Source organism: Fundulus heteroclitus, unplaced genomic scaffold, assembly GCF_011125445.2.
Source record: "Fundulus heteroclitus isolate FHET01 unplaced genomic scaffold, MU-UCD_Fhet_4.1 scaffold_36, whole genome shotgun sequence".
NCBI classification, from domain to species: Eukaryota; Metazoa; Chordata; class Actinopteri; order Cyprinodontiformes; family Fundulidae; genus Fundulus; species Fundulus heteroclitus.
The window spans coordinates 2,454,381-2,468,567 of NW_023396770.1; the positions used below are offsets into that span (position 1 = coordinate 2,454,381).

Genomic DNA, 14,187 nt, shown 5'->3' on the forward strand with positions numbered 1-14,187 from the left:
AGAAAAACTCTTAGGCTACACACCATGTGTTTATTTTGTTTTGAATATTTGACACATATGCATCATGGATATATGGATGCAGTAAATGTCACTCAGCAGTTCAATATACGTTTTTTTATATTTCATATTTCATTCTTTTAATATATTTTTAAGTTCATATTTTTAGTGGAATGGCGTTAATTCAAAGGTAGAAATTATCCGGCAGAAATCAGGTTGAAATCAAGTTTAACCGGAAACAGCTTTTATTTTGACAGGATTGAGCGGAAATGAAGTCCAGTTCTCGCGCTTGACGCACCGGCGGGCTGTGATTGGATCCCGCTGTTGTTTCGCTTGTTGTTTCGATCAAGATGGCTGCTGTTGTCAGGGATGGAGAATAGCCGCAGTCTGTCATCCGAAAACAGGCCCGGGGAACATTCCTAGAATCTCAGCACCGAACCGGAACCGGTCCAGCGAACCTGAAACCTGTTATTTTCTGAAGGTAAGCGCTCAGCATCCTCCTCCTGCTGCCACCCATGAATTATTGATCAGCTTGTCGTTGAGGAATCTGTCGGAATGGACCAGATTCCCGCTGATGTGTCGCTATTTTCCGCCTTGATCTAGGCTTTTTTTTTGCCGTTAATTTGATTATTTTAACTTAAATTTGATGTTTTTATTTTGTATTTTATTTTTCCTGCGCTGTTTGGGTCTTTCCGGCGGTGAATCGGTGAAAGTGTCCGACAGCGTGAAGGTTGTTCGGGTTACGGCGGCCATATATCACCGCTATGACAGCGGGGCTGTTGTTAAAGGACGGGGCGAGGCGGCTCGGAACCAGAACCAGAACCTGGACCAGGACCAGGACCAGACAGTCATTATAGGAGGAAATGTCGGTTCTAAAAGCAACAACTGCTTTCTGCTGGCTTCGGTCATTTATATATTATAAAAACTACCGAAATTATTTTTATTCACATTAACGACACATTTCGATAAAAGACACAGGATGAAATTAAACCAGTGTTCCGATTGGGTTATTATATGTGGTAATAAAAAAATAAAAAAATAAAAAATATATATAGATGGATGGATGGATGGATGGAGAATAATTAATATATATCACAATATAGCTTTATTCAATGAAAGGTTATATGACATTTCCCATATTTCAAAATAAGGGTGGACGATATGGCCAAAAACGTAAATCACGATATATTTCTTAATTTTGATTGATACAATAATTATGATATTGATATAAACAAAGTAAATGCCTTGGAAAGACTGCCAGCACATTAAACATTTTACTGACACCTTAAGGGCATGTCTGACCCATTAATTGTTACGTAGCCAAAAACTGCAAACCTCTTCAATGCTTTTTAAAATGTGATTAATTGTGCAGCCCTAAACGTTTCTATATAAATACACCTGCTCATAAAAATAATTGATTTATTTCTGTCAAGAAATAAAACTGAAAAAAATTTAAATAAATGTATTTACAGGCATTTTTTGTGTGTGATTATATTACAAATGTGATTAATTGTGCAGCCCTAAGCGTTTCTATATAAATACATCTGCTCAAAACAATAATTTATTTATTTCTGTCAAGAAAGAAAACAGAAAATAAATAAATAAATGTATTTACAGACACAGAATGTTCTAATATTTAATATGATTAAAGAGCCATGAAATTATATAATTCATTGGGACTAGTTTTATCTTAAATGTAAAGGTTAAACACAGTTGAGGCGAACGTTATATTTACAGTTTAACCTCATTGCTGACATTAAATAAAGACGACCTAAAATGCGGTGAGCCACAGGGCTCTGGTTTCTTTCTCCTCTGGTTTCCGCTGATGTAAACAGGTAAAATATAAAATATTAAAATGTTCCTGTACGCTGATGACTCTGTGGTCTACTGCCACGCTGCAGCTGTCTCTGCTGGGCTGAGGCGTCTGCTTCTCACTTTTCTCTCACTGCAGGAAGCTTCTTGCCTCTGTTAGAAAGGTTTTCTGCAGGGAGACTGAGGCGGACGGGGGGGCAGGGTGCTCGTTATCTTCCTGCCGTTATTAAAGGCCCTGAGATTCTGATTACATGTTAAAACTGAGCTAAAGTGGCTCCTGTCTCATGTAGTGACAGGAGGACGGGTCCAGACACATAAAGGCCTCAGAATAGCAGCGTTTGAAGCTTTCACAGGAAGCCTGCTGTACTTTCTCCTTCTCCCTGCATCAGGTGCACATTAACGCACATTAACGCCCATTAACGCCGGTTAACGCCCAGACTGCAGGTCTGAACGCCCAGAGTTCCTGCTTCTATCTGCTGATTCCACGTCTTCTCCTTATCGCAGCGTTTTAACCTGATAAGGAGACCCGCTGGTACCGGAGCTGCAGGTGGACAGGTGGAGCCTCCTGTTGACTTTCTGCCGTCGTTCCTCAAGCAGTTACACCAGTTATCAGGGCAAAATCTGCTTTTCATTCATTTATTAACATTAGCTGAATAATATTTACACCAGGGGTGCACTGACTCTGTGCGTCTCCCTAATGCAGTTCAAGAATGATTTGGTGGTTGATTCAGATGGAGGCTTTTAATTTATTAGGGCAAAAATCTGCTTTTAATTAATTTATTGAAATGACCTAAACACAGCCAGCGTTTTTAAAGAAAGGCCGACCCAAACCTGGTTCTTATTGCTGAGAATAGACGATTTATTATTGTAAATTTTTTTTCCTAATGGAGCTCAAATTGATCTGCAGGCTGAACGGCCGTCTGTTGATACGTGAAATGTGTAAAAGCCTCGTTAGCTAATGGATCTGCCGTGATTTACACACCTGCTGCAGAAAATGTTTCATTCAAACCCACCTCAGTCACATTCTGTGAAGAAGTTAAAACACTTTTTTTGTTACTCTGTTTTTTTTTTTAAATGATACTTTTGACTAGAACATGAGAGGCAGAGGCAGCTACCACCAGGAGGATCAACCTCTGGTCCGTACGTTCCTCAGAGACGCCTGCTAGGCGGCTTCCTGCTGTTCCTCTTTGGGAAAAACAATATATTTTATTATCATTGGTGGAGGAAGCAGTGGGCAGAGTTCTTCAAAGTGTTCAGTTTGGTGAACGTTCGCCAGGAAAGTCTAAAGATTCTGCAAAAGGTAGAGAGTGGCCTCCTCACTGGGGTGTTAGATGATTCTCTAAAGACTTTGTCCTACAATCCAACAAAGCCCCCCCCCCCCAACAAGGTGGATGGGTATTCCAAAAAAGTAAAAAAACAAAACAACTGGACTTTTTATTGAAGATTGAAGACGTTTTAATTCCCATCCAGAAAGCTTCTCCTCCATGCAGGTGATCACAACGTCTCTCCTGTAAACCAGGCCATTAACGACCTTAACGACTCCCAATTACTAAAGGGGTGGACCAGTTTCGGCTTAATTTGCATTTTATCTAAGCAGTTACAAGGCCTTTGTTGGGCATAATATAAAGCTTGGAGCTCCACACTACTCCAGACATTTTGAATTGAGAAAGCTTCCTGGATGGGAAGCGAAATATCTTGAAACTTCAGAGAAAAAGTCCAGTTGTTTTGTTCTTCTAACTTTTTTTGGAATGACCTGGATGACTGAGAACCTTTTGTTTACAGAGATAATTACAGAGATAATCCTTCTGTTGGCGGTTAATTTCATTAAAACTTTTAGCCTTTTATAGACAACGGCAGATCGCATCCTGAGCCATTTCTGTCTCTTGGCTCCAGAGTTAAATTTTACTCAGGTGTTGATTGAAAAACAGCAGAAACAGACCAGGAGATGCAGGTGGAGAAACCCCGGCGGGTCTCCAGTAATCTGCAGTGACGATCTGGCTGTGAGTGGCTCAGTGGGGCAGGTGAACGACGGCAGGTGAGCAGAGATGGAACTGATTAGTGGAAACGAACGAGTCCAGAACAAATCAAAATAAAACCTAAACGCTCAGAGACGGCCGGCTGCTTCCTGCAGCGACAGACCTGAGCATCCAGCCGCTCCCTGTCCTCCCTCTTTGTATGCCAGACGTGCCGGTTGTCATGGCGACGGCTGGGCTGCCTTTGATGGAGAACGAGACCCCGCCCCCACCCCCGCTCTCAGTCAGGTGAGGCGCTTTATCAGCGGGCGAGCAGAGGCTGCAGGCTGATCTGAGGTCAGCGCTGGTCCACAGGATGAAGGTCTGACTGAAGCTGCAGGACGCCCCCCCCCCCCCCCCCCCCTCCCCATCCTGTCCTCTCATTTGTCAGCGTGTTAAAGCCTCCGTCTGTCCGTCCTGCAGGGAGCAGAGCCACACGCCGCAGACATGGACACCACCACCTCCATCAAGATGACCACCCTGGCCATCCAGAACCTCTTCAGCTACGTGGAGGAGGAGAACCTGGCCGCCCTCAAAGCTCACCTGGACCGCTTCAAGGAGGTGGACGGCCGCAGCGACGTACGTAGCGCCCGGCCTCAGCCGCCGCTGTCAGCGTGTTTCTATAATATCAGCTGTGCCAGTTATGGAGGATGTAGTTCTGCATAACATTGATTTATTCAGTTATTAAAACAAAACAGTTGTTATTCTTGTTGGTCCTCGCCTTAAAACCCACCATTTGGCAATTTAGCCAGACTTAGTTTTCATTTTTAATTGGTTTTATTGTTTCTTTTAAGCTTTTTCCAGACATGATCTTTTTATTTTTTTTATTTTTTAATGTTTGTAGCGATGTGCAGCACTTAGTTTCTGCCGTTTTTAACCGATTTATAAATGAAGATGGTACGGTATTGTTTATTTTTTACTAATTTATAAATTATTCAAAAACATTCCTTTCATTCTGTTTATTAGTTAATATTTGGAATGATATAATTTTAAGATTGTTTTATTTATATTTAGTTTTACATGTGTATTAATTAATCAACCAAATGTATATATTTGTGTGTTTGTTCGTTTATTTTTTTAACTTTATTTTATTAATTAGTGTATTTGAATTAGTTAAACAATATTTTTATTCTTGCTTTTATCTGGATAAATTTTTTCCTGTGTTTTTGCTTTTGTTTTGTCTGTAATGACGTTTAATCCAAATACTGCTGGCCAGCTTTCATGCAGGTTTTTTTTGTCGGTTCTGACCCATTTTCCCGTGTTCCCATTTGTTTTTGTCGGTTCTGACCCGGTTCAGTGTTTGTTTTTGTCGGTTTTGACCCGTTTTTGTTTTTCTTGTTTTGTTTTTCTCTGTTTTGACCCGTGTTCCATGTTTGTTTTTGTCGGTTCTGTCCCGGTTCTGACCCGGTTCTGACCCGTGTCCGCTTCACTTCCTGCCTTCTCTCTGCGTCCAGAACGGTCAGACGCCGCTGATGCTGGCGGCGGAGCAGGGCAGCCTGGAGATCGTCCAGGAGCTCATCAGGAGGGGAGCCAACGTCAACCTGGACGACGTGGTGAGCGAACCTCTCTGTGGTTGCTAGGACACCGTCGCTTAGCAGCCGTCTCCGTGGCTACACCGCCTCCCTCTGTGTGTGTGTGTGTTTTCAGGACTGCTGGTCGGCTCTGATCTCGGCGGCCAAAGAGGGTCACCTGGACGTGGTGAAGGAGCTGCTGGAGAACAGCGCCTACATCGAGCACAGAGACATGGTGGGAGCAGTGGCTCATGGGAAATGTAGTTCTAATACATCAGTTTTAGAGCAGGCGTGTCCGCAGCGCGGCCATTTGTGGCCCCTGCACTGATTCTGGGTGGCATCAGATGCAGATGGAATATTTTAGTTTTTTTAATGAGGGCAAAATTATTACAGAAAAGTTAAAATCTTACTATTTAAAACGTTAAGCACAGCACAAAGTTTTCATCTTTTAATAAACAGACTTTTAAGATTCTCTTTAATTTCATAGCAACATCAATCCAGTGACATTTAATCATTGAAATACAGACTTTGGTGCATTAAATCTGCTTTGAATTAAATTATTAAAATTGGTTCATTACAGCAACAACTGACCCAAATACTGTTTTTATATTGCTAGACCAAAAAAAGGTAAAGTTTACTATTGTTAGTGAGTCAAATTAAATTATTCAAAATAATTTAGAAACTGGATGAATACAACAAATGAGCAAACCCCTTTTTTAATTTTGATCTACTTAGGGCTGAACAATAAATCGCATTTTCAATATAATTGCGATTTAAAAAAACGCAATTTCCAAATCACAGAGGTCTGCAATTTTTGGCTATGTAACAATTAGGGAATTAGACACGTCCATTAGGTGTTGGTAAAATGTTTAAAGTGGGTTTGCCTCCACATGGAAGGGAAGACAGTTGCAGCAGTGAGATAATCTAATTTTATTACTTGTTTTAGAGTTTATATAATCATACATAGCATTAAGTACAGGTCAATCAGTTTAATACATAGACTTGCTTGTTGGTTGCACTTTATGTTCAACAAGGATTGATGTCCAAATCAGTTAAAAGCTGTTCTCTTGAATAATATTCTGATGAATAGAAATATTAAAAGTTCTTGTTTAAAATAATCCTTGTTTACAAAAATCTTTATTTAGAGGCCATTTTTGTTGCTTGTGGTTAATGTGGAGAAAAGTCAAAATTGCAATTTTGGTTGAAATAAATCATAGGCAGAAAACAATAATTTCTGCTCCAGGTTTAGATGCTGTGGCTCTTTTAGCACCTGATCTGCACGGTGAGGAAACAAATTCATTCGTTGTTTGTATATATTTAAAAACACATGATAAATTAAACTTGAAAAAAATTGCATTAAATCGCAATATTAAGAAAAAAAAATCGCAATTAGATTATTTTCCAAAATCGTTCAGCCCTAGATCCACAATAATTTACACATTAATTTCCTACAAAAAATCTGACTAATTTATTTATTTAAAATTATCATATTTTGTAGAGCAGGTAAAAATAAATTAACATAACTTTTTTTTTTTGGTTTAAAAAACAAAAAGTGGATTTTTTTTGACTGGACAGTTTTGGCCCATGTACTGAAAAGTTTGCACGCCCTGTAGATGTTTGTTTTAAGTTTTGGTTCTGGGCTCCAGGGCGGCTGGACGGCTCTGATGTGGGCGGCCTATAAGGGACGGGTGGAGGTGACCCAGCTGCTGCTGGACAACGGCGCCAACCCCAACACCACGGGACAGGTAAGGCGGCCTCACAGGCGGCCTCCGCTCACGCCGCCGCCGCAGCGCAGGCTCCCACCTTCTCCTCTCCCTCCTCTCTGAGCAGTACAGCGTGTATCCCATCATCTGGGCCGCAGGACGAGGACACGGCGAGATCGTCCAGCTGCTGCTGCAGCACGGAGCTAAAGTCAACTGTTCAGACAAGGTGACAGAGACGGAGAACGAAGCTCTCGCCTCCTCTGAAGCCTCTGAACCTAAAACCTCCCTCTGCGCCCGTGTTTGTGTTGCAGTACGGCACCACCTCTCTGATCTGGGCCTCCAGGAAGGGCCACTACGACTGCGTGATGCATCTGCTGGAGAAAGGCGCCGACGTCGACCAGGAGGGGGCGGTACGCTGCTCTTGTTACCACGGCAACGCATCCAGCGGTCGCAGCCAACCGCGGTGAAGGGTTTAAAAACCGTTTATAAAACAGGAACCGACTGAAACCCAAACATGTTCGTTAGGAGAAAGATGTAAAAACATGAAAAAGTTAAACTTCCTGATTGGATAAGTGTCCTCAGTGGTTGTTGGAACACATTTCAGAGGCTGTAATCGTCCTGAGTCTTGATAAAGTTTCCAGATTTCTCATTTTGCGGGACGTCTCTTGATTCTCGTTCGGTCCAAACCTTCAAATCCTCCACGCTGTCATTCTTTGGCCTCTTCCACCCTGAAACAGATGTCATCGTCTAATTTTTATATTTGTTCCTTACATTTGTGACCCAGGCTGTAGGAGAGCTTTTACCAAGACAAAGACAAAAGTTATTAAAAATAGTGATTAAATGTGTTTGGAGCTAAAACTTAGCTTTCTAAAATGATTTATGAATTTTAATACATTGCCTGAATCCAGACTACATAAAACAAACTGTACCAAAGACATGGATATCAGCGGCACACGGAGTTAACAACGTGAATAAGGGATTCCAGCTGTTTGTGAGTCAAATTCAGGGAATTAATTTAGTGCAATACTGTCAGAGACAAAACAGACTACCGTATTTTTTGGACTATAAGTCACACCGGTCTATACGCATTTATTTAGATATTTATTTCACACAATTCAAGACTAAAAAGTGACATTTAACCTGGTAAGACAATTTATTAAATGAATCAGCTGCATCCCCAGCCGCTGAATAACCTGGAACATACCTGGGAGGATGAATGGAGTAAATTAGCACAACATCCAGCAGATCTTATTCAGTGCATTTCAGCGTAACGAGACAATGACGCTGAAAGTTGTCAAAATTACACTGAAATCAGACCGTGAGGGTAGCGGTGCTATATGCTAAGCTAACAGTACGACACGGATGTTTCAGAGCAACATAAAGTTTTATGTTCATCAGCAAAGTTGTAAAACACTCAGACAACAGAGCTGTAAGCTAGCGCTAGCTGCTATTAGCTTCACAGATGGCCTGATAACAGGTTCTGTCTGGTTCCTTAGAGCTGCTCCATGCAACGATCTGCTGAATAAATGATACTGAAACAGAGAAACAACATACAAACGTGTTCAGTCTTTGTTGTCTATAAGTTAATGTTTAAATTAATATATTCCACAAGCCTAGAGCGCCCTCTAGTGGCTATAGACGGTAACGTTTCCTCCTTGGTTCATGTTGGTCAGTATGAATTACCATTTAAAATGTTTAAATAAGTTGCAGGATCGGCCAGACAATAAAAAAAGTGGGACTTATAGTCTAAAAAATACGGTTATTTAAAATCTACATTTACGTGACTCGTAGAAAACATCCAGACCTTTGTTGCAAGATCCTGCAGCTGCTTTAGCGTTGCTGCTGGCCTCTCAGCGTTTTCCAGCCTCCGCTCTGCCGTGGTATCTATGAAATACGGCGGGGTGTTTTTTTTTTTACGTTACGTCTCTGTGATGAAAGCATATTTGGCAACGTGACATGCCTAGCATCATCATGCTCGTGTTTTATTGGACTCTTCCTAATTGATGGCAGGTTTGTACCAAAGAACACTGAATACTAGTTTAACACGTCACACACTCATGAAACCAGGTTATCGTGCTCATTTATGTTTTAGATTTTGATCCTAACAGATTTTTTTGAGTTTTAGTCGACTTTTACGGCATACATGTCCGGTCAGAGGGGAAACTGTTCTAAACCGTCCATTTTACCGCGGTTATGTGGATTTCTCACCTCCGCTGCTGAAGCGTCGCTCCGACCGGTTCGTTTTTACGCGCTGAAACAACAACCTGCGGTCTCCTCAGAACTCCATGACGGCTCTGATCGTGGCCGTGAAGGGCGGCTACACGGAGGTGGTGAAGGAGCTGCTGAAGAGGAACCCCAACGTCAACATGACCGACAAGGACGGCAACACGGCGCTGATGATCGCCGCCAAGGAGGGCCACACCGAGATCGTCCAGGACCTGCTGGACGCCGGGACGTACGTCAACATCCCCGACCGGGTGAGGCGCCGTCTTTTAAAAAGGCTCCGCCCCTGCCGACCAGCAGAGGTCGCTGCTGCACGGCGGCGGGGGGGAGGGGCCTGACAGACGTCTGTGTGTTGCAGAGCGGCGACACGGTTCTGATTGGAGCGGTGCGCGGCGGCCACGTGGAGATCGTCAGAGCGCTGCTGCACAAGTACGCCGACATCGACATCCGGGGACAGGTGAGGAGAAACACTGCAGTTACTCAGACATGGATATGAACCTTTAAGCTGCAGCTTGTTAATATGATATAAAATAAAAGGGTTAGATGGAGAAAAAACTAAAATCCATAAAAATTAACATTTCTATTATATTTATATAGCACTAATTCACATCATCATCAAGGTTCTTTCCAAAGTCAGACTCCATCAGATCCTCCAGGTTGGTGAGAAAGTTTCCTCTCTATGGAAACCCAGCAGGTTGCATCAAGTCTCTCCAAGCAGCATTCACTCCTCCTGAAAGAGCGTAGAGCCACAGTGGACAGTCGTCTGCATTGTTGGTGGCTTTGCAGCAATCCCTCATACTGAACATGCATGAAGCGACAGTGGAGAGGAAAACTCCCCTTTAACAGGGAGGAGAACCTCCAGCAGAACCAGAACCAGGCTCAGTGTGAACGCTCATCTGCCTCCACCCACTGGGGCTTAGAGAAGACAGAGCAGAGACACAGAAAGCTCAGAAGCTCACATTGACCCAGGAGTACTTTCTATGTTAGATGGTAATAGAGGATGATCTGCCTCCCCTGATGATGTCACAGCTAACAGAACGCCAGACCAGGTGTACCTTCTATGAAGAGAAAAATGACAGAGAAAAAAAAGTTAAAAGCTGAAATAACAACAAACAATGCAGATTGGAGAGCAGTAGGAGAACTCAGCAGAGTGAGAGAAATAGACCCTGATGTCCTCCAGCAGCCTAAGCCTATAGCAGCATAACTATAGAGATAGCTCAGGGTAACATGAGCCACTCTGACTAGAAGCTTTGTCACAAAGGAAAGTTTTAAGATTAGTCTTAAAAGTAGACGGGGTGTCTGCCTCACGGACCAAAACTGGGAGTTGGTTCCACAGGAGAGGAGCCTGATAGCTAAAGGATCTGCCTCCCATTCTACTTTTAGAGACTCTAGGAACCACCAGCAGACCTGCAGTCTGAGAGCGAAGTGCTCTGTTAGGAACATACGGGGTAATCAGAGCTCTGATATATGATGGAGCTTAATTATTAAGGGCTTTATACGTTAGAAGAAGAATTTTAAATTCTATTCTTGATTTAACAGGAAGCCAATGAAGGGAAGCTAAAATAGGAGAAATATGATCCCTCTTGCAGATTTTCATCAGAACATTTCTGATCCTGGATGAACTCTGGCTAAATCTGTCTTACGGCTGGCTGCAGGCTCACTTTCCAGCTCCGCTCCTCGGTGGATTTAAACGTGTCTGGTTGGCGTTGTTCTATCATGACGGTGCGCCGCTGTGTTTGCAGGAGAACAAGACGGCGCTGTACTGGGCGGTGGAGAAAGGCAACGCCACCATGGTCAGAGACATCCTGCAGTGTAACCCCGACACCGAGACGTGCACCAAGGTGAGCGCGGCTGCTGGGCTCCAGCTTCAGCGCCTGGTCCAGTTTAAAGGATCTGTTGATGATCTGCGTTTGTTCTGCCTGTCAGGACGGAGATACGCCGCTGATCAAAGCCACGAAGATGAGAAACATTGAGATCGTGGAGCTGCTGCTGGACAAAGGAGCCAAAGTGTCGGCGGTGGACAAGGTGGGCGCCTCTGTTAGCGACTGGACCGCCCGCCGTCCCTCTGGTTTATGGAAACATTAAATCATGTCAGTAACTCTTGTTCTGTCCTGTTTGTCCAGAAGGGAGACACGCCTCTCCACATCGCCATCCGCGGCCGGAGCCGCCGCCTGGCCGAGCTGCTGCTCCGCAACCCCAAAGATGGCCGCCTGCTGTACCGGCCCAACAAGGCCGGGGAGACGCCGTACAACATCGACTGCAGCCACCAGAAGAGCATCCTCACTCAGATCTTCGGGGCTCGTACGACGTTTATTCACGTTTTTAATTCCTGATCCGGGGGGAGAAATGAGTCCAGGCTCCTAAACGTCTGCCCTGTGCCCCCCCCCACCCCCTCCAGGTCACCTGTCCCCCACAGAGACCGACGGCGACATGCTGGGCTACGACCTGTACAGCTCGGCTCTGGCCGACATCCTGAGCGAGCCCACCATGCAGCCGCCCATCTGCGTGGGGCTCTACGCCCAGTGGGGCAGCGGCAAGTCCTTCCTGCTCAAGAAGCTGGAGGGTGAGTCCGCCGTCAGGTCGGCAAATAACGTCATATGTGACTCAGATTACCGGTCGTCCTTTTTCCTCCGATGCGAAGGATGGGTCCGGTGTCTCCTTCATCGATAAATCTATCCCATGATTCATTGCAGGTGGAGGAGGAACTTTTTAAATGGTAACGGTGGAACGAAAAGTTGGATTTATTAAGCTTTCTGTGACATAAAAGTTACTTTTAAAAAGATTTTTTATGGGAGAAGTTAGCTGCGTTAACCTGGAATATCTGCTAGGTTGGTTGGCATGTCGCTTGATTTAAAAAAAAAAAAAAAAAAAAGAACAACTTTCTCCTGCTTAAAGCTGGATGACAATAAATATCATCCCTTATTGACCCTTTTTTTCTATCAATGATAGAAAAAAAGGGTCAATAAAAAGTTAAACAGAATAACAGTTTTACTTCCTTTTGCATTCTAGCATGTAGGTTAATATTACATCATTACATCATCCCAACCAATCACAATACAGACCCAGGAACCAAGCCCCGCCCCCTTCAAATAGTTCAGCGGGCACACGTTCTTTTTTTCTTTTTTAAAAACTTGCAGTTTTGGTAAAAAAGTTGGTTGAATTCAGAGTTTGTGTTTTTATCTAAAAATAGGTTGCTAAGCAACAGTGTATAATAGCCAGGGCTGCACTTAAAACAAATGTTTTGAATTTGTTGATAATTATCGATATTAATCAATATGATTTCTATTTTATCGATATGCCTTAATTAAAGCTGCTGGCTTTCTGCTATGAGAAATAATTCAGAAATCTAACGTCAGTGTTTGGTTAGTTTGTTATTTTTATTCTTCTCTACATATAAACTGATTCCAGCTTTGCTCAGAAAGTTAGAGATTCCATGTTTAAGTTGGAAAACAAAATTATATTTGTCATCAATTAATTTTGTTTCGTGGTATGATTCAACATATAATTAAAAATTTGACTGATTAATTAATAATGCGCACTTTAAATCCTTAAATCATCATAAACTGATGCTGGACCTTATATCTGATCACGGATGTGTTTACTGACTGATTTTATGCGGTACAATGAGCTCAGAAATCTGTTAAAATGTGTAAATATGACTTTGGTTAGCAACAAAGCCGCTCCACTCAATGGATATTAGGAGCATTACGGTACACTGTGTCATTACCTGAGGACCCCTGAGCTGTCTACCAGACTGCCTGACTGTAATGTCTAAACTAGAAGTGCATTCATGTAAGGCAGCCTGGAGTACGCGCTAGCAACAATAAACATAGTAAGTTAATTAAATATAAAAAGTTTATTTTATGTTAGAAACAGAGCAGTGTAGTCCAGCTGCTCTGTCCTCCCCACAGAGACGATAGAGAGCTGTGGACGTGGAGGAGAGATATTACACAATATTTAGTGCGCCTTATGGTCTGAAACATACGGTAAATATGATAAAGCAACATTTTAAATAAAATGCTATAATGCATATATGTAAATAGGAAGATTAAACAGTTATTTACAGTGGAGAGACAGCAGGATTTCCGTTGGTTTGAGCTGAAACAGAAGTTAACGCTCCTCCTCTTCCTCCTCTTCCTCAGATGAGATGAAGACGTTTGCCGGGCAGCAGATCGAGCCGCTCTTCCAGTTCTCCTGGCTCGTCGTCTTCCTCTCGCTGCTCTTCTGCGGCTCCGTCGCCATCGTCCTCGGCTTCACCGTCGACCCCAAGCTGGCCATGGCGGTGTCCCTCAGCCTGCTGGCGCTGCTCTACCTGTTCTTTGGTGAGGCTCCCGCTGGCGTCTGTGGCTCTGTGCGCTTTAACCGCTGCTTTACCGGGACGTCCGTCTTCCGCAGTGGTCGTGTACTTCGGCGGGCGGCGGGAGGGCGACAACTGGACCTGGGCGTGGCTGATCAGCACCCGGCTGGCCCGTCACGTCGGCTACCTGGAGCTGCTGCTGAGGCTGATGTTCGTCAACCCGCCGGAGCTGCCGGAGCAGAGCACCAGAGCCCTGCCCGTCAGGTAAGGCCACGCCTCCTGCCGCTAACGAAGGCCACGCCTCCTGCCGCTAACAGAGGCCACGCCTCCTGCCGCTAACGAAGGCCACGCCTCCTGCCGCTAACGAAGGCCACGCCTCCTGCCGCTAACGAAGGCCACGCCTCCTGCCGCTAACGAAGGCCACGCCTCCTGCCCCTAACGAAGGCCACGCCTCCTGCCCCTAACGAAGGCCACGCCTCCTGCCGCTAACGAAGGCCACGCCTCCTGCCGCTAACGAAGGCCACGCCTCCTGCCGCGCCTCCTGCAGCTAACTGAGGCCACGCCTCCTGCCCCTAACGAAGGCCACGCCTCCTGCCGCGCCTCCTGCAGCTAACTGAGGCCACGCCTCCTGC

At 44.2% G+C, this 14,187-nt stretch overlaps 1 protein-coding gene across 5 annotated transcripts in view; it reads left to right on the forward strand.

The window, feature by feature from the left end:
* The first annotated feature begins 296 nt into the window (after window positions 1-296).
* The window catches only part of kidins220b (kinase D-interacting substrate 220b), a 35,391-nt gene continuing 21,500 nt past the window's right edge, over window positions 297-14,187 (forward strand). For 2 of the 5 annotated variants that reach the window (XM_036130551.1, XM_036130552.1), the window contains exons 1-15: window positions 299-478; window positions 4,245-4,400; window positions 5,276-5,374; window positions 5,469-5,567; window positions 6,979-7,077; window positions 7,163-7,261; window positions 7,347-7,445; window positions 9,315-9,512; window positions 9,617-9,715; window positions 11,001-11,099; window positions 11,185-11,283; window positions 11,382-11,559; window positions 11,657-11,821; window positions 13,401-13,580; window positions 13,654-13,819. In XM_036130551.1, coding sequence (XP_035986444.1) covers window positions 4,269-4,400; window positions 5,276-5,374; window positions 5,469-5,567; window positions 6,979-7,077; window positions 7,163-7,261; window positions 7,347-7,445; window positions 9,315-9,512; window positions 9,617-9,715; window positions 11,001-11,099; window positions 11,185-11,283; window positions 11,382-11,559; window positions 11,657-11,821; window positions 13,401-13,580; window positions 13,654-13,819 — 1,811 coding nt within the window. In that variant the 5' untranslated portion in view covers window positions 299-478; window positions 4,245-4,268. Of the gene's footprint in view, window positions 479-4,244; window positions 4,401-5,275; window positions 5,375-5,468; window positions 5,568-6,978; window positions 7,078-7,162; window positions 7,262-7,346; window positions 7,446-9,314; window positions 9,513-9,616; window positions 9,716-11,000; window positions 11,100-11,184; window positions 11,284-11,381; window positions 11,560-11,656; window positions 11,822-13,400; window positions 13,581-13,653; window positions 13,820-14,187 lie in introns of all 5 variants that reach the window. The other 3 variants (XM_036130554.1, XM_036130555.1, XM_036130556.1) reach the window with 2 other exon arrangements.